The sequence below is a fragment of the Oreochromis aureus genome, linkage group 7 (assembly GCF_013358895.1).
Source record: "Oreochromis aureus strain Israel breed Guangdong linkage group 7, ZZ_aureus, whole genome shotgun sequence".
NCBI lineage: Eukaryota > Metazoa > Chordata > Actinopteri > Cichliformes > Cichlidae > Oreochromis > Oreochromis aureus.
The window spans coordinates 54112046-54132808 of NC_052948.1; the positions used below are offsets into that span (position 1 = coordinate 54112046).

The 20763-nt window shown below is 38.6% G+C and overlaps 1 protein-coding gene across 1 annotated transcript in view; it reads right to left on the minus strand.

Moving 5' to 3' along the window:
• The window catches only part of LOC116315895 (membrane-associated phosphatidylinositol transfer protein 2-like), a 65677-nt gene that overhangs the window by 17518 nt on the left and 27396 nt on the right, over positions 1–20763 (minus strand). Inside the window, exons 4-14 of the mRNA XM_039615616.1 lie at positions 12411–12625; positions 10966–11087; positions 10328–10561; positions 6956–7294; positions 6669–6764; positions 4980–5084; positions 4037–4095; positions 3385–3475; positions 2657–2810; positions 2383–2572; positions 2168–2287 (exon numbers count right to left, since the gene is read on the minus strand). Coding sequence (XP_039471550.1) covers positions 2168–2287; positions 2383–2572; positions 2657–2810; positions 3385–3475; positions 4037–4095; positions 4980–5084; positions 6669–6764; positions 6956–7294; positions 10328–10561; positions 10966–11087; positions 12411–12625 — 1725 coding nt within the window. The remainder of the gene's footprint in view (positions 1–2167; positions 2288–2382; positions 2573–2656; positions 2811–3384; positions 3476–4036; positions 4096–4979; positions 5085–6668; positions 6765–6955; positions 7295–10327; positions 10562–10965; positions 11088–12410; positions 12626–20763) is intronic.

The following is a 20763-nucleotide window of genomic DNA, read 5'->3' on the forward strand; positions in this document are numbered from 1 at the left end:
CTGCATTTGACAACATATCACTCATTCTGATGCTTTAAAAACAGAATAAGCCACACCATTGCATGCTCATGGACATACAGGGAGTGCAGAATTATTAGGCAAGTTGTATTTTTGAGGAATAATTTTATTACTGAACAACAACCATGTTCTCAATGAACCCAAAAAACTCATTAATATCAAAGCTGAATGTTTTTGGAAGTAGTTTTTAGTTTGTTTTTAGTTTTAGCTATTTTAGGGGGATATCTGTATGTGCAGGTGACTATTACTGTGCATAATTATTAGGCAACTTAACAAAAACAAATATATACCCATTTCAATTATTTATTTTACCAGTGAAACCAATATAACATCTCCACATTCACAAATATACATTTCTGACATTCAAAAACAAAACAAAAACAAATCAGCGACCAATATAGCCACCTTTCTTTGCAAGGACACTCAAAAGCCTGCCATCCATGGATTCTGTCAGTGTTTTGATCTGTTCACCATCAACATTGCGTGCAGCAGCAACCACAGCCTCCCAGACACTGTTCAGAGAGGTGTACTGTTTTCCCTCCTTGTAAATCTCACATTTGATGATGGACCACAGGTTCTCAATGGGGTTCAGATCAGGTGAACAAGGAGGCCATGTCATTAGTTTTTCTTCTTTTATACCCTTTCTTGCCAGCCACGCTGTGGAGTACTTGGGCGTGTGATGGAGCATTGTCCTGCATGAAAATCATGTTTTTCTTGAAGGATGCAGACTTCTTCCTGTACCACTGCTTGAAGAAGGTGTCTTCCAGAAACTGGCAGTAGGACTGGGAGTTGAGCTTGACTCCATCCTCAACCCGAAAAAGGCCCCACAAGCTCATCTTTGATGATACCAGCCCAAACCAGTACTCCACCTCCACCTTGCTGGCGTCTGAGTCAGACTGGAGCTCTCTGCCCTTTACCAATCCAGCCACGGGCCCATCCATCTGGCCCATCAAGACTCACTCTCATGTCATCAGTCCATAAAACCTTAGAAAAATCAGTCTTGAGATATTTCTTGGCCCAGTCTTGATGTTTCAGCTTGTGTGTCTTGTTCAGTGGTGGTCGTCTTTCAGCCTTTCTTACCTTGGCCATGTCTCTGAGTATTGCACACCTTGTGCTTTTGGGCACTCCAGTGATGTTGCAGCTCTGAAATATGGCCAAACTGGTGGCAAGTGGCATCTTGGCAGCTGCACGCTTGACTTTTCTCAGTTCATGGGCAGTTATTTTGCGCCTTGGTTTTTCCACACACTTCTTGCGACCCTGTTGACTATTTTGAATGAAACGCTTGATTGTTCGATGATCACGCTTCAGAAGCTTTGCAATTTTAAGACTGCTGCATCCCTCTGCAAGATGTCTCACTATTTTTGACTTTTCTGAGCCTGTCAAGTCCTTCTTTTGACCCATTTTGCCAAAGGAAAGGAAGTTGCCTAATAATTATGCACACCTGATATAGGGTGTTGATGTCATTAGACCACACCCCTTCTCATTACAGAGATGCACATCACCTAATATGCTTAATTGGTAGTAGGCTTTCGAGCCTATACAGCTTGGAGTAAGACAACATGCATGAAGAGGATGATGTGGACAAAATACTCATTTGCCTAATAATTCTGCACTCCCTGTACACAAGTGAAAATTGTTCAAGTTCATATAAAGCAAGAATGGAGTTGAATATAAGAATGTAATGCATCGAACATGTTGGCTAGTTTTCCAGGTATTTTAGCATAGCTAAACTAAACACAGCTTCTGGTATCAAAATGGACTGTATATAAAAGATGGATGTAGCCACTGTTACATTACCTGTTGGTTTGCAAAGTCACATTTTTGTCTTTAGCTAAGCATTTTAGCCATCAGCATCTGAGCTACTGAACCTAAAAATAACTAAGAAGGAGTGAAGCTGACCGATAAACCGAGAGACACTGAACAGTCCTCCTTGACACAAGTGGAGACCATAATGTACAACGGCAGTTTTTGTTAGGAAGTGTTTTAACATATACTTCAAAGATTTCTAATATCTTGGATATTAGAAAAAAAGGTTTTTTTAAGATTTCAGCATTAGTTTCATTTTTTAGACCCAGAACTACATCCATCTTTTATATACAGTCTACGGTATCAACAGCTTGGTATGTCATCAGAGAAATGAAGTTGATACCTGGACACTAATGGCACTGCCCCGTCTGCTGCTGTTTTGGCTTTCTGATACCGTCACAGAACTGCTGCACAGCGCATCAAAGCCCAGAATGCCCCCAACACAGTCCCCAATAACACACACCTGTATTATAAAGCAAAGCACAAAAACATGAGTATGCACACTAAATTAGCTTTATCTGTACAAGCAGTGCCAATCCAAAAAGACAGAAACCCAACCTGGCCATTAAAAGAAGCTCCTTCCAAAGATCTGATGAAGTCGCTGTACACCTGATTGGCTCGTAAGATGACGGTTGCCACAGCATCTTGGTACTGTGGTGCAGAAGTAGCCAGAAGAGGAAGCGCAGCCAGCGGAATGTGGTCCTGACTGCTGGATAGACAGCTCTCATCGTAGCTGTAGGGGCTAAGACTGCAGAGCAGAGAGAAGTGGCTTTATGTCTATAATCAGCTTGCACGTGTATAACAGCATGTTATTAAAATGCTGCTTGCTCACTTGGACACAAGCGAGAATGCTTCGACACACACAGCAGGACAGGGTACCATTCGAATGGCAATGCGGCCCAGTGCTGAAGGGTAATGGACCCTCATCACAGCCTCAAAAGCTCCACTTAGCGTGTTTACATCTCCCTGTTTGCTGTTCTGTTCTCCTTCAAGACAAGCAAAAGCTCATTATTAATCATTGCCATAAACCACAATCATAAGGCCTTGCACATTTATTTGAAAATTAAAAGACTTACTGTATTGCATAAATGAACATCTCCTATACCGATTGTGTTAGTCTTAGCTAAGACTTTCCTAGTCTTACCTAATCATAACTAGCTACTATAATTTTGTTTTAATTCGCTTTTCATATATTGTTTGTTTTAACTATTTGACCTAGCTAAAAACTATATGCTTTTCATTAGTTAGTTGTTTTTGTTTTCTTTAAAATTTTCTTCTTTTCTATCCTTGATCAAATTTAATAATGGTTGGAATTTTTTGACAATTAATTAATTTCCCTTTTTCTTCTAATTATTATTATATGTAAATGATATTTTTATCACAGAAAAATGAAAACTTAACTATGCTAATTTTAGCTTTAAGAATGTATTCTTATTATTTTCACTCTTGTACTAAACAATCAGCTAATCCAAAAATAGTCTATAATGTAATCTATAATGAATTTAGTAGTTAGTTGGATTGTGCAAAGAATTTTGAAGGTGTGACTTAGGTTTTCTGTACCAGAGCCAGTGTCCAGTATGTTGCCTCCATGCAGGACCAAAATGAGGACATGAATTTTGGAAGGCTGTAGACACTGCTGAGATGAACAATCCTGCAGGTAAACAGGAAAAAAGCAGGAAAATAAAGGTGGGCTGATAGGGATAGAGGCAAAAGGGAGTAAAGGAAAACACTAAAAGGACAAGGACATTATGACATGCAAGAGGAGGAACTGGGAACTGGACCTTCAATGGCAAAGATTCAATTAGTTATCTGTAAAAAAAAACAAAAAAACAAAAACGCAAGAAAATACAACATTTGTGCTTAAATGAGCAATGAATTCAAAATAATCAAATAAAGTCTAAACACTTTGCTCTAGAGAAGACCAGTGGTGAGCTAGCTACATTTACATTTCATTTTGAAGAGAAAAAAGAAACCCTAACCATGTTTTTCCCTTTTAAGGACACAACACTGGACAAGAGGAGGAAAAATCTTAAACATCTCTCCTGAAATTAAAGTCTTGGGTCAAGTTTTATTTTGGATTCTAGTTTCACTTCACTGGCACGGTGACAGGAAGCTGATGTAGATGGAACAGTACCATCTACAAGCCCTTTAATTATGGGTGTCGGTGTAAGAAAGACAGGAATTAAATGCAAAAACACTGAAAAAATGGCACCTCTATCTGTGTCTCCTCATTGACGGCATACTCCCCAACCGACTCCTGGTACAAGGTTTCTGTGAAAACAAATTATGGACTTCATCACTGATGACAGAAGAGATGGCTTAAACTATAAACTATAAGTCCTCAGGATACACTGGGCTTCATTCACAAACAGAGTAAACTGTGGCACTGTTCACTCTGGTGGGGGGGCTTTAGTTTCAAGTCTCCTTTAAAACAGAATGATGTTTTTGTATTAATTCTCCAGTCCTCATGTGTCACTTCGTTCAGTTAAAAAAAAATGAGGAGCAATGGGGAGGGATTCAAAATGTTTGTAGCCCACCAACCGTGATGTCATGGTGACTATATCCATCTTCTATATACAGTCTGAGTTCACAAAAAGTGCATAGACATAAATCTTAAACTGTGTGTGTCCATAAGCTTTCCGTTTGGATGTTTGCCCAGTAATTGCCATCAGTCTGATGTAATTGCTGTTATACTGGTCACGTAGGCCTTGTCTTCCTCCTTTTTTCTGGTCTTTTTTTCTTTTTCTTCCTTCTTTTTTTCCCAGCTTTCTTGGCATAGACTTAAATGTCAAACCTTTCTTATTCTTAAGTGACCCACAGTCCCTATCACAGGGGAAAACATCCAACTCCTGGTTATTACAGCCCCTTTGTCACTTCAGAGGAAACACTTCTGTGCCTCATCCATATGGAACACTAATGTTTCAGTTCTTCACTTTTGAAATCTTTTTGATTTGTGCTTTAGTAGGCATGCTTCTCATTGAGAATAACACCTTTCAATACAAGATAATTTTCCTTAATGCACACAAGATGATAAGAACAAAATTGGTAGGTGCATCTCTTTCATTACTTTTATGTATATCAGTAAATGAAGCCCAGTGTTTTCTTGTTTTGTTTTTGGTACACAAAAGCATATTAACAGCGAGGCAGTCACTTACCTTGTCCTTCATCCACTTCTATTGTTTCTATTTTGTCCATAAGATCATTTGAGCTCCACTTGGTGATTTCCTTGGAAAACATGTCTTCATTATCAGAAAAGTCCTCTGCAAGATACACAGAGGGATTTTAATATAATGAGACACTTCTCTGATCATCAAAGCAGTCAGCCTCATAACACAGATTAAATAACCTAAATTACATCAAAGGTGACTCCTGTTTATGCACTCTTTGAAAAAGCAGTCTGTCTATTATGGTTCTCTAAAGGCTGGTTCTCCTGAAACCTCAAACCTCCTCAAAGTCTCCAGAGGTCTTTTTTAAAGATGTGCCTGCAAAGTCCTCTTTCAAAGGTCATTGTTATTCCATGACATCCAGTACTGAGCAAAATGTAAGCACTTTTGTTTGCATTCACATTCACTAGGCAGGACCTTCAGAGAGGCATGTGAAGGTTTCTGAATTTACCCCCTAACCCTCCAGGTTTATGGGTAGGGTTAGGGATGGAATTGATTTTAGCAACATGGTAAATACACAACTTTTTCCACAAACTAGAAGGTGATCAATCTAATGAAATCTAACACATTCATTTGAGAATTACAATTTTTCTCATAAAAAAAACTTATTTGGATACTCCAGAAACACAAAAAATCATACATTCAGGGTGGAGCTACCCCAACCTTTCCCATGACACTTGCCACAGGAGGGTTGTGGGTGTCCTAGTGAATGGCAGAGTAAGTTAATATGTTATCTCAAAAGTCTGGTTTGCTTAACAGAGCTGTCCTTTTTAAGACTTAACAGATAGTAAAACAGCACTATTCAAAAATACTTTTTTTTTCTTGTATTGATATAAAGGCAGATGACCTTTAAGTTCAAAGCAAGGTTATACGTTACATAATTATTATAGTTAACTAAAACTAAACTAATAACTAGAAAGAAAATTAAACTAGCTGAACCTTTCAAAAGGTTCTGGGTTTTTTGTAATACCTGTTCTGATTTTCATGTCTCTGACATATGCCCTGACATGTGACATAATAATAATAATAATAATAACAATGATAATAATAATAATAATAATAATAATAATAATAATAATAATAATAATAATAATTACCAATCAGAGTCATTTAAATCCCCCTTCTACCTCATTCTGATGCTGGGTTTTAACTTCAGCAAGACATCTTGACTATGTCTACATATCTCAGTGCACTGGGTTGCTGCCATGTGACAGATATTTCCATTAACAAGTAATTAAACAGGTGTACCTAATAAAGTGACTGTGTGTATGGCATTAGTCCACAGTAACAAGCTGTTGGCATTTAAAAATTAATTTGTGAGACTCTGTCTGGCAGAATAATTCCTCTGGCTTCAACTTTAATAACATTCACTAATTAACATTTCAGTATTCATTCTTAAGGATAAATACCCACAGGGATAAACGAGAACATTAAAAGAAGCAAGCAGGATTAACAACCTTGAGTTTCTCCACTGTTAATATTTATCATCCCAAAGACACACAGATATGAAAACACATTAATTCATCTTTCAAGATAATGTCCAAATACTAAATTGAATCTGTGGGAACTGCTGAAATGCAAAAATCTTTCTTGCAATAAAAATTGTGCATGGGTACAATACTGAATGAATTCATTGGCTCGTGAGCTGTTTATAATGTGTTTTATTCTGCTGACTTTTACCATGAGCATCAAAGAACTCATCATCTGTGCTGTCCTCAGAGTCCCGGGCAATGCTCTGCATCCTCCACTCTGAAATGCTCTGATGAGATGGACTTCCTGTACAAACAAAGATTAACGTTGGTGTAGCACAGCGTTACCTAAAATTATGGCATGACCAATATTTTAAATAAGTACTTGCGCTCACGTCAACAGTTACACTGTAATTCAAGATATATCAATACAAATATTGTACCACAGACTGTGGTAAAAGCCAGTGAAACAGACAAAAATCAGAAGGACGTCCTCACCTCCTCGCTTTGATGACCTGTTGGAGGATCTAGAGGACGTTGACCATTGCTTTGTGAGCTCCCCTCTTGTTTCAAGTGAATCTCCAAGCTTCCCTCCTGCTCCTTCTGCCTCTGCAGTCGAGCCCACTGTCTCTGCTCCCTGCTCCTGCTCTTGGCTAATAAAGGAGCTGTTGGCTTCTGTTCCCCCTCCTTCATTCAGGCTGTATTGGGCCATCTTCTTTGCTAAGGCCAGCTGGGTCTCCAGCTCCAGCTGCCTGATGTCCTCGATAGTCAGGCCATACCACTCGTCCTGCCAGCACCACGCCTGCCGGTGGGCTCGAACCATGACTTTACGAAGGCCTGCAGGAACAGCAACCAAAATTTAGTGCTAATGAATTATTTTAAGGGCTCAAATCTACAAAAGTGGTTTAGCTGAATATCCATATCATTACAAATCCAATTTACTTTCTTCAGGTATTTACGATTCTCTGTCAGCTGTTTTGTCTTGTGTCTTCATTTTGATTTAGTTGATTTTTTTTTTTACTGCTTTTTTGAAATGTAAGTTATCTTTACTCATCTTTTTTGGAAAGAGAGCAGTGATGGCGAACAAGAACAGTTAGGTGATGACTGTATAATTAACCAGTCAGTTGAAACTCACCATAAAGTGTTTTAGTGCCACTTATATCATTATGACAGTCACGTTTTTAAATTTATACACATGCATAAATTTAAAAACTCAACAGCCATATCTTTTTAAACTGTGCCTAACAGTTGTTTGAGTTGCATAATATGCTTAACTTTTTTCATCTTTATTTTCAGTGTGTATACATGGAGTTAAATTGCTTTTGACAGACCAATCCTGGCCTCTCTTCTTTTTCAGTTTTCATATATATAAACAGAGGTCAGGATTGGTCTGTCAAAAGCAATTTAACTCCATGTATATTTAACTCCAAGCATATTATGCAACTCAAACACCTGTTAGGCACAGTTTAAAAAGGCAATGTGTCTTGGAGCTGGTGTGTGATAGTATTCATGAATCAGGGGAGATGCAGATGAAGACGCTGTGAATATTTTAGGGTGGAAGCCCAGTAAACAAGTGCAGATAACATTAGCATAAACATAAAGTTCAATGAAAGGCTGAAATGTGACGGGAGAGTCACAGAGGAAAATCACATTTTGTGATTGAAGATGTGTTGATTGGACCACTGAGTGAGAATATCATGAAGATAGAGCAGCCGCTGCTTCACTAGTCTGGAAGTAAAATGCTGTGAGGCAGCATCCTGAGGGCCGTGGAAGTGTATAAACAGTCTTAGATCACAGCAATAAAACAGAAACACACCAACACAGGCAGGAAATTAATCCAGCCTGCTCTGTTATCTCGAGAAGCCAGAAACCTCTCTCTGCTCCTGCCTCTCTGACACTTTCTACACCAGGTATCGTTTGCATTTTTATTAGTTTTTCTTCGATACTTGCTTCTATTTTAACTTGGTTCATTTCTTTTTCAGTATCTGGCACTCCAACGTAGTTTTTTTTTTTTTTTTACTTTATCAGTGGTTAATCGCAAACAGAAATAAGATGTTTTCTTAAATGCTTACTTTCACTAAGACATTCAACAATGAAAGCCACATTTCAGTGTACTCTTGCCTGAATTTTCAGCCTAATTTCTGATATTTAATCCATGACTGATTGATTTCTAATGCCAAATTTGAATGATGTTTCACTGATGTTTTTCAAAATTATTCACAGGAGTCATCGGGAACATTGTAGCCTAAAAATAAATCAAAGGTTTAAATGTTTATACCAGTTATTCAACATCATTTTCAGAATTAATTTTACAGAATTATTTAAGAATTATTTTTCAAGACTGTTAAACACTTTTCAGAATGATTCCCAGTTTCCTGAGAAAACCCATCAAACTACATTTTGTTTTTGACTTTCTGACTTGTTTTGTTGTGAGGCTTGTGTTTTGTGTCAGCTCTTCTACGTCCTCCTCATGTGATTAGCTGCATACTGTGTATATCTAAGTGCCTGGTCTGTGTGTATTTCCTTTTCCTCTATCAGATTACCTTAATAGGGCTGTGAAGTCTATGAGGTCTATACACAGCCCAACAGAGCTCGGCTTTCTTTGTGTTAGCTGGGTTAAAAAAAATCCTAAAAACTCTGTCAGAGATAATGTGTCTCACAAGTAGTTGGTGTATCACACCAGCGATCATCACTTTCTTTCTTAACCCAGGCTTTTTGCTTCATATTCTGTGCATGCTCACATAAAAGGGACATTTCACGAGTCATATAACTCTTCTTCCACACAAAATGATCTCCTTTTTCATGTCACCTGCCCCAGTCAGAGATGTTATTAGAGGAAGATAATTCAATGGTAACATAAAAAGACTATAAAAAACAGAGCAGTAAAACGCTAAATTAACTCAAGTATAACTCAGGTTTATTATTTTAACATTGAGTAAATTTTTGATCCTGCTGTTTATTCCTATCGTGAGAGCTGGATACTTTAAATGTCAAAGTTTACTGTCTTATAGTCTAATGAAGGAGAAGTGGAAATTGTTTTAGTTTGTCAGCAAATCAAAGTGAAAGTAATTTTATTGATTGAACAGGTGTTCCCGGCCTGTGTTCTGTGTTCTAGTAGCTGCAATTTCAGCAGTTTGAAAGCAACTTGGAGCAGACTAGAATTAAGTTTATTACAATAAAGACATTTATGCTTTTTCTGCATCAACAACTAACTACGTGCAAATTCTAGAGATATTACAATGCACAGTTTGTACTGCTGTTTACAGATGGGTTTCATTTGCAATGTTAGTCAAGCTCAAGAACTTGCACATATAAAACATACTCACCCAGCACTTGAAAGATGCTCTAAATAAAAAATTTATAGATTTGATTTAGTTAAAAGATTTAATAAAAACGTAAGATTATGTGTTCGGCACAAATTACCATGATGATTTAGCCAGGTAAAAAACAGCCATTGAAAACTTAGATTATAAACTCGACATATCTTGCCAACCTAACCAGAATCCTCTGGTTTGTTATGCAATTTGTCATATGAATAGATTAACTACCTATGTACCAAATCTTGAATTAACAACTAAAATTTGAATTTTTATCTGGTCTTCCAAGTTGTGCATTTCAGTCCTCTTTAGGATGTCACAGTTTGCAGGATTATTGGACACTGGGATTAATTAACTGCAGAAGTCTTCCCAAATATTGATATAGTCATAGTTTTTGCTAATCTTTAAGGATTTTGGGGGATTTTTTGTTTTTATTTTAGCTTCTCCAGTTGTCTTAGACTTTGGTTTTTCCTTGTTTTTCAGTAAAATATATGTCTGTAGGTTGTAAGATCTGAACCACATAAAAACATGCATACACACAAGCCATACCTACCCACATCATGAATAAAGCGTTCGATCTTGGACTGCATGCCCCAGTATCTGAACTCTACTTTGCACAGCTTGTAGGCACACATGACAGAACTCTGACCCGGGTTCTGGCCGATTTCCTCAATCCAGTCCTCTGACAATGGACCCCGTTTAGTCTTGACTGACTGATATAGCTTAGGGTCTTCTTCCACGAGGTACTCATGAGGAGGTATGTAGTCCTTAACGATGTCTATGGGGTCTACAAGGGAAACAAAAACATAATGAATTGCTAAACTGAGGCATATTCAAGCAGCAGGTATGTCTCAAAGTCCTCACTCACCTCAAGAAAAGCATGTGATTTTATGTGTGTGTCTTTTATGTAATCAGTCCCTGCAGGGATCGTGTCTGGAGCTGACTGCACATTTTCCCTGCACCCCAGTGAATTTTAGTATGCGGAGGCTCAACACAAGCTCTTACACTCCACAGCCTACATCCCCTCTGCACCACACTGTCAGCACTTTCATTGCAAATAACTCTGTGTAAATTCGATTTCTGATCCTGCTTATGAGGAGACAACGACCAGGCAGTTGATCCCAGAGGCAGAATTTTAGCGTAATGGTGCAGAGTGAGTGAGTTTTTAAGTGTGCATGACGATAAACTTACCAATAGTCCTCTGTCTTTTCTCAGCAGAGGACATATTGAAGACATCCACTTGATTTCCAGTATCTGGTTTATAATAAGTCTCAATGTCTATAGAAAATTTCTCAACAAAGGGACAGGTATACCTGAGGAAAGAAAAAGAAATTGTTGCTTTGGATGGAAAAGCAATATGAGCAGCTAGGTCTCCAGAAGTAGAGCCACTTATCTACAAGATGGGAGGTTGATGGCTCAATCCCTCTAGGGGAACTATGCTCCCCTAGTTTACATATCAAAGTACCCTTGGGCAAGATGCCAAGCCCTGAATTGACCTCGAAGTATCCATCAGCGTGTGAGTGTCAGTGTGTAAGAATGTTCATTAAGTGCTTAGATGGAGAAAAAAAGCAGTTTATATAAAGCAGTATTAGTAGTGCAAGTGTATATGACAGGGTGAATGAGCCTTGTAGTAAGAAAACACTTTGAGTGCTCAAATGGAGCACAAAAGCGCTGTACCAGTATTTGCTATTGAAAGTAATAATCCTAATTTCCACTTCAAAATCATATGAAGTGTGAATGCAGTGTCACAATGTAGGATTGCCGGAGGCAATGGTGAAAAGCTGCTCTGGCATCTTCACATGGTTGAAACAATACAAGAACCAATGTTTGGGTTCTTTTCTAGAAGTCATTGGTGGTGTCATGCATCAGTTAACAGGATCCTTCATCCCAAGTCAATATTAGATCTCATGACCATCCAACAATGCATAAGAAATTAGATATCTTCAAGTGAAAGTCATCAGAAACCAAGCACAACAATTCACTGAATATCCCATGCTCAGCATCCTTTCAAGGAATTGCAATGGACTGCATTTTAATAACACATACAGCCTGGTCCTAAGACATAGACCTCCAGGGTGGGAATGGTTAAAGTTACTAGTAAGTGCATCTCCTTTAAAATGTAGCTGAGCATCAGCAGAAAAAGGCCTAAGCTGGAGTAAAGTGCAGCACCTGTAAGCAGTACTTGCAGAGCTCATGCAAAATGCTGCAAATCAGCATCAGTTGTAAAGTAAAAAGTGGTGCCAATAAAATTCCCTTAACGCTTGATGGGCTTAGAAAGCAGTTGGAGTGGCTGGTTCCAACACATTAAGTCATCAGGATGATATTCAAAGTTGGCACCAAATGAATATGTGGTCATGCAGCTGAAGTTATTCTATTTTTTTTTAAAAAAGAAAGAAAGAACACACTGCCATCAGCAGATAATAATAAAAAGAACATAATAAAAACCATCAACAACTTTTTATCTCTGAAAGGTCAGCATTTCTACTTCAGATAAAGCCAACGTCATGTAACGTACGCTTTTAAGCACTAACAGGGAGCGACTGTTTTACAAGAGGCACAGGGACAGTTTTATAATGTGTTCCCCGGAAATAAAATTCCATCACTTTTTTTATTTTCTGTATCTGTGGTTCCCTCACCGGGTTCGCGTATAGGGGTAAGCATTCCAAGACTCCTCTTCCACTCGAAGGGCAGCTTGAGGCAGAATGGCACAAAACCAGGATGGGATGTGTTTGCCGATGTGATAGACCTTGTGAGTGTACTGACCCGAGCCGCCAGGGCCGTCCTCATATGGTTTGTTCTCCAGGATCTCCACCCCGCTGCCCTCACCACAACTTTCTTGTCTGCTCTTTTTCTGCAAGACAGCAAATAGTATGAAGAGATCTAAAGTATAAAGCTGTTGAGATTAATCAAGATGCAAAAAAGGCAGTAAATAGTATGTGTAAAACTCCAAAAGTTGAATCTGTTCATCTGGACGTAGCGTTTTGTGGGAGAAACGTTTCGTCACTCATCCAAGTGACTTCTTCAGTCTCAGCTGACTGCAGGTTTCCCCAAACCTAATAAACAGTACATTTGCATAATGACTGAAACCAGCCCACTGAAGGAACAATGGGCTGTGAGGTCAGTTCCTTAATCATAATTATGCAAATTCCCATGACCATTGATCAACAATCACTGACCAAAACCCACTGATCAAAGAACACTGATCAATGGCCATGAGTACCATTCACAGAGAGTTGGGGAATGGCTGCAATCACAGCATTGTAAGACGGCGAAAGATGTACCCTTAGGCCCCCTCCTTGATTCAGAGATGGTCTTTCCCTTTTCACGTAAATGGCCTCCTTGACTCCACGCTCAAACCAGCGTTCTTCCCTGTCCAGGATGTGTACATCCTCATCATTGAAAGAGTGTCCACTGGCCTGAAGAAGTCACTTGGATGAGTGACGAAACGTTTCTCCCACAAAACGCTACGTCCAGATGAACAGATTCAACTTTTGGAGATTTACTTTCCTGGATGATTGAGAATGCATCAAGAAGTATGTGTAAAAGTACTCAATATACAGGCACAATGGTGTTCGCGTTAGAGTATTACATTAGTATCACATACAAACATTATATTAATAATAATGTAGCATCAGCTAATTTTACATGTATTTGCATGTTATACTCTACTGGACTCCAAAAGTGTTGGATCACATCAAAACCCAAGATATTTATTCGTAAGCCTGCAATTCAGAAATATTTGAAAACACAAGAGATGAAATGCAAAAAGAACTTCAGACAATTAAAACAAATTTTCTCAGTGACCATAATTCCTTAGTACAAAAGGTCAGATTCCCTCAAGTTATATTTTTGTCTATATAAGCAGTGTTCAGACGAAGCTCAGGTAGAAGCTCACATACAATTAGGTCCATAATTTGTTGAACAAGGACACACTTTGTCTCTGTACACCACCTCAGCAGTTTTTAAATCAAGCAATTAAAAAATGACTGAAGACTTTAATTACAAGGAATTTACAAAAGTTTTGTATTAACTGTTTTGGAAGTTCAGCCATAGACCACCATTTTCAGAGGCTCAAAATTAATTGAACAAATAACTGACAAGAAGGTTCGTGGATGGACAACGTCTTGTTTTTTAATGACAAATGAAGCAGAAACAGTATCTGAAGTTGATTTTGTTGAAGTATTTTACACTTTTTCATTTCAATTTTATTTATATAGCACCAAATCACAACAACAGCCACTTTAGGGTGCTTTATATTGTGAGGTAAAGACCCTAAAGAGAAAACCCCAACAATCAGGCGACCCCCAATAACAATCAGATGACCCTCTATGAGCAAGCACTTGGAGATTGTAGGAACGAAACACTCCCTTTTAACAGGAAGAATCTTCTCGCAGAACCAGACAGCCCCTCAAACAACCGGTTGGCAGTGAGGGGAGGAAAACCGTACAAAAAGCATACTATTGAAGAGCGCCAGAGATTAATAATCACTAATGACTAAATATAATATATAATATAAACACATAGAGACTGAAAAGAGGTGAAGAAACACTCAGTGATTCATAGGAAGCCCTCAGCAGCCTAGGCCTGTTGCAGTGTATCTAAGGTAGGATTCAGGGTCACCTGATCCAGCCCTAATTTTTTAAGCCTAGTCTTAAAAGTAAAGAGGGTGTCTCCACTGAAGAAGCTTCTAAGAGGGAGGGGGGTCTCAGTATTGGTCTCTGAGGAGATGTAGTATCTTTAAAGCATTTTTCAGTCGGGGAAAAAATGTCCAACACTGGAAATATACTGCAGTAACAGAAAGAGATTTCCACCTGCCTGAACATTTATGACAATGGCTAACATCACTGACATTACAAGAATTCATTTGTTACATGTTACAGTTCTGTTTCTTCTTTATTAGGGGTGTGATTGTACACTTTAGATCCTGCCTCCAACATACAAAACCTACATGACTTCACTTCCACTTTCCCATGCTGTAAAACTCAGTGCTGACATCATTGCTGTAGTCCAATCATCTTACTGGCTCCCTTCACTCTGAGTGAACTCAGCCCACCTTCAATCAGTCTCCACTCTGCATCTTTTAAATCACACCACTCATCTTTCATTCTCCCTTGCAGACTCCTTCGTGCAACCCAGCTCCCCCTCATCTCTGCCTTACGCAAGTCACTTCATCCAAGTTTTCAACTTATCTTCATCACCACCAGCGTCTAGACTTCAAGGGATCCTGTCCTAATTCATTTTATTGTACTGTGATGGGTCATCGGCATCTAATCGCCAAATACCATAACTTAAAATCATCATGAATTATGTTTAGTTCTCTCTATTGATCTCTCTTCATTGAAATAAGACATATCCCAAAAGAGCACCTTTGTTTACTAAGAGTGGTGTAATTTCAAAAAACACTTTTTTCTTTGTTAATTTCAATGAATCGCTTAAATAAGCATGTCTCTTTGAAAATAACTCTGTTCCTTCATATTCTATAAAGAGCCAAGAGTGTTTCTTATCATTGTCAACTATGGTATGTTTTTAGGGGACTAATAAATCGAAATAACAGATCACTTGCAACAACTGGTATCACAAGCTTTTTATATTGCTGAATGATAAAGGTCCTTAAATTGTACTTTTCCTGGCTCAGACCTTGGTTTTGACTAATGAACAACTTGCAGCTGGGGCTGGTGTTCACACACACTCGCTTCTTTCAATAAACTTCCAATTAAACCCCTGCTAGCCTTACGCAGCACTCCTGTCTGTCACTGCCCAACCTTGTGACTACATCACTGAGCTGGATGATGCAGCAGAGCCAATGTGATGAGGTGGAAAGAAAAAGCTGCCACATGGAACAAGAAAGGTCTGCCTCTCCATTATATAAGACACCAGTTTTCTCTACTTCACCCACCCTATTCCTCTACTGTTCATTTTTCAGAGTTTTCCATCATCTTTGGCTTTGAACGACACCTCTGTTTCACGTTACACTGTGAAATTCTTTTTCACTTTAATTTTATAAGAGTTACGTTAACAGCAGATTCAGTTTGCGTATTTTGAGTCAATCTTGCTTTAAATGCAGCATTTTGCAGATTTTCCTCAGGTATTAGGAGGAGCTTTCAGGTGTTTTATGAAGTCTCAGTCCTAGCTCATCACTGAAAGAAGAAAGCTGAGTCAGCGTGATCTAGTCTGAGCCGGTGATCTGATCTGATGCCTTATGCTAAATGGGAATATTAGTAGAATAGTCTTCGACCTGTTCTAGATGATAATAGGTTTGTAGAAAATATTGTTTTAGGGCAAAAAACTGAATAAAAACTCATTGGTTACCAGGTGATTGCACAGACTTTTTTCACATTTGGTGAATGATTTCAAGCAGCTGCAGAAAGCAACTGGTCACCCAGAAGTTGAGTGTGCAACACAACACCTCTGACCGACCACTTTTGATCAAAAGGCGATGTCACAGGTCACTTAGTGGGAAGCAAAATATTTGTTACCAAAAAAGTCAGTTCATTACAAATTAAGGTTTGGATTTCAATAGAATATCTTGAAATACCAACCAAAACAATACATTTCTGATTGTATTTTTTACGTATCTATATGATAACAATCTGAGAAGTGCATAACAGTAGATCATACAGTAATATTTTGAATCTGTTATAAACCTCCCATCTTTTCATCTAATCCAGAGTAAATGAGACAGACATAGGGGAGGTAAAATCAGCACGTAACCTCCTCCAATAAAAGGCAGCAGATGGTTCAGCCACATAGATCCCACCGAGTGTTGTATTAATCCTGTTGCTCTACAGACAACTGGTCTGGAATTACAGTTTCCATTTATAAAGAGCCTGCATCTCCTTACAAGGCTCTCCTTTTGTACACATCCACCTTTATGTGGCTTATTAAATATATGAAAACCCTCCAGGATCTGATAATAGAAGCTCAGTTACCTACATAAGAATCACAATCTACCAGGGTGGAAAATGAACTTAAAATTTTAACATCTGCCAGCAACTGGCAGGCAAATGTTCACATTCACACAGTAAAGGATTGTTTGGTGTTTAAAACCACTTTTATATTTTACCATCCTTTGGCTTGTGACTAGAGCTAATTTCCAAAATGACTGCAGTGATCACATGACAGATATCCATATTACTGGATTTAGTTCTTTAGTTTTCCAGAGGGTCAGCGACTTTCATATAATTAACCTGCCATGCTTGGTTGAATATTTCAGACATAATAACACTGGTACAAAACTATAGCTGGGCAGACTCATATTGGAACAGAAAACATTGAAATTGGAGTCTTGGAAAAAAAAGAAAAAGAAAATTTGTTACCCCCAGCTAATAACTATCCAAGTCAGCACTGACACCATGGGTGCATACATGTTTCATATAAACAAAAGTCTATAATACTGGAAAATAAAAGAACTTTCCAAAAGAATATGTGATAATATGTTTTTCTTTTTATACTTCTATATGTCTATAAGGACACTGATAAAGGGCATGGCTGCTATAATACACAGGTGTGCCAACAAAGGGAACAACAGTATCACTATTGTATCTGCTAAGCCTGATCTTTGCTAATTCTAGTCACTGAAATGGACATGTTGATCTGTTTGTGGCGATAGCACCTTTTGGAGCAAAAACAGAATGTTTTGCTGTGTGGCACAACTAGGAAAAGACAGCTGCAGTTCAGTTTTGTTGAGTGAAATTCTAAGATTTTATTTTATTTTATCTGATACTAATGCACCATTACCAATCTGTTTCTCTCTGTTGGACCCACATAGATTATGGATGGAGATGCAAGATCCTGCTAAGTAATCTGCTCTTTTGCTCTCTGTTATCTGGCTCCAAACATCAACACGGCAACAGTAAGAGCACTGATATTTCAAAATTCAAATTCCAGAAACCCCTGGTTGATGGTTATGTCCATGTTTGTTATATGTGTATGACACCACAGTGTCAACCTGGGGCTTTTGGGGCAATATGAAGATCTGGGGTCTCAGGGTTGCTGCCCATGCACTTTTAGTGGCAGTGATACACTAGTGATGTAAGAGTTAATTATCAGGTGCTACATTGTTCATGCAAACTGAGTATTTCTGGCTACAGCTTTTGCATCTTCCTACTCATTCAGAATGAATGACTGCACTGGCATTGTCTTATGATTTTTGAAACATGATTGAAAAGGCATTTCATTCGTGCCACTGTAATATGCTGCAGGTCGAGGAACGCACAACATGAATACAAATCATCATGATCATTATTAACGGCAAGAGTGGGGTGTTCAGGGTCAAGAAGGAGAGCTCAGATTGCAAAATGAGCTCTCTCTACTGAAGACTTTAGGGAGGTAATATCAGTAATGAAGGTCAGAGGAGGCAAACAGCTGGAAAATTGTAATAATCTAGCAGGTAATGTAATTTAGGTGGGGAGCTAAGAGCCTCAAATTATCATCCTTCTGTCTGCATACCTTCTGGGAAGTGAGCACACTGGATCTGTATTAATAACACTCATCTTCAAGCCCAGAGCAGAAATGAGGTACAGTGTAGAATATACAGCACTACTCCAGGGTGCTCTGTGAATCTTTATTAAAACATAGGTAATCCTGGGGAATGTTGAGCCTGACAGAAAGTTAAAGCTGTTCCTTTACACAGCATCTAAAACAGTGAAGGTAAAAGTACTCAGCTTGAGGGTTCACAACAGGACTTCTCTAAACAATGGGTAGCCGGGGCCATGTTTAAGATACAGTTTATGCACAGAAAAACATGAATGGTTTTTACTTAAACTGACTGTGATTAAGTGTCTGAAAAGCCAAGTTAATGGCTTTGTCAGTGGTGAACTAGTGAGTCTCTACAGGTGCTATTGATGGAGTTTGTTAAAGGATTTTTATATGTATTCTGCTTTATTGTAGTTAAAAAATCCCTAGTTGTTTAGCTTCATTTAAATCTCCTATTTTACTGTGTTTCATGACAAAGCTTGCATGAGGAAATACCACAGGTGCCTCCACCCTTGCTGAGTTTGCTGAGATAAGCTTGACCGGTTACTATTTTTAACAGTTTAAATATGTTTCATGCTTATCACCTTGTAAGGAGTTGTTTTACACACAAGGGGCACCGACCCGACATATTTTAGGAAGGAGCAGTGTATAAATAAAGAGGGAACTGATGTCTCAGTGTGAGTCTCCACTGAGATCACCCATGTATATACATGTTTGAGTTGTGTCTTTCTTTCCCTGCTGAAACAATTCTTTGACATTTTTATTGGTCCTTCGAGCCGGATAGGAAATAACAACTGTTTTGTTGTGACTCCAAAGCAGAGATCTACACTGATTCCTGACGCCGTGGGGAGCCCGCACTGCAGTCTTTCGACAGCCCTCTCTAGGTAGAGGTGAAAGCCCAGGAGCGTAAAAAATTCGGGTCTTGGCCAGTGTTTTTATCAGTGGTCCACGGCGGTGGGATTCAGTGGAACGATCTAACGAAACCGGCTGCAACGACGTTTCAGTAAGGTAAAGAAACCCACACGTATACACTCGCGTAAAACGTTGTTCGCCTATAGCACGGGCTGGTAGAAAAGTGCAGGGATCCAAAAATAGGTTCGCCACCGCACGGGCTGGTATAAAAGTGCAGGGATTCGCCCGCCTGAAGGGCTGGTAGACTGATCCGCTGAAAGGATCTGCGCGACTGTATAATAAATGTTTGTGTTTTTTGTGTGTGAAGAGTAAATCATTTTTAACAGCACAGTACGCTGCTGGATTACTCTTTTGTTATTGTCATTTTGTTTCCTGTCAGTAGCCAAAGTACTGGTGAGTAGAGGAGAAAGGTTGTGTTCATCACGTAAAACTGACACCGCTCCACGAATAGCGTAGGAGTAGAAGGGCGTGTTAGTTACCACTCCTGACTCTAATACCAGAGACGGCTCTGCAGTTTTGTTGTAATGGGTAATAAAGCTACAAAACTCACTGCTGACGAGCAGTGGCTAGAGAAAAAATGTCCAGGCGCCGGACAAATTAGTGCATGTAGATGGAGGAATCCAAAGAAAACCAAATGTCCCACGTGGGAAGGCAAATGTAGTCCCTCCGCACTAACGCAACTATAAGAAACCCTCCAAACAGAAATAAATACAAGAGGAATGAAGTGGAATAAACAAAAGGTTAAATTAAATCAGAGCTTATCTGATGTATTCAAACTAATAATAGGCAGGATAACAACCTGTAAACTGGTATTAACAATGAAATATCGTTGGCATGACGAACGTGCCTAGAATGAATAGAGTAAATGAAACCAGATAATTCACATGAAAGTATATCAAATAAAAAAGAGAGCTGCATAAGGTATATTGAGGCTGTGTCATTGTTCAGCCAAGGAAAGTGTGTCTCCAGCTTGGGTAAGGGTGAAACTGCAGATCACCCCCAGCCCTTGATGGATACATAATAAAATATATATGAAATATTATAATAGACTATTGTATATTTGTAGTATAGTAGTATATTGTAATATACTATTGATGTTATATAGAAATAAGAGAAAACAATTATGAGATAATAATATTAATAATAATATTAATAGTGACATAATATTAATGAGAAGAAGCATCTTATTCAGCTATAATGTAAGGTGGATAATTGTTAAAAGTAGTCTGAATCAAGCTTAAGGTTTGCTCAAACTCAGTTCAATGATATATGAGATGAAGAAAATAAAGAAAATACCTAAACTAATCAGGTGCATAGAGGCGCTTGACCTGATTGAAATCCTGTCATCCTAGATGAGACTTTGTTGAGATGGAGAGCAAACCTATACTAACAACTTTGCAGACAAAGCAGCTGCAAAACAAAAAGTGGACACACTGACACTTGACACCCCCACACAAATTTCACTGGATGTTTTGAGAAATGAACAAAAATCGGCACCATTATTAGAGCAAAAGAAATGGTTGAGGTGCGGAGCAATCCTACAGGATGATCTGATGATATGTGATGGGAAACCAATACTACCGAAGTCTTTACATAAAACAG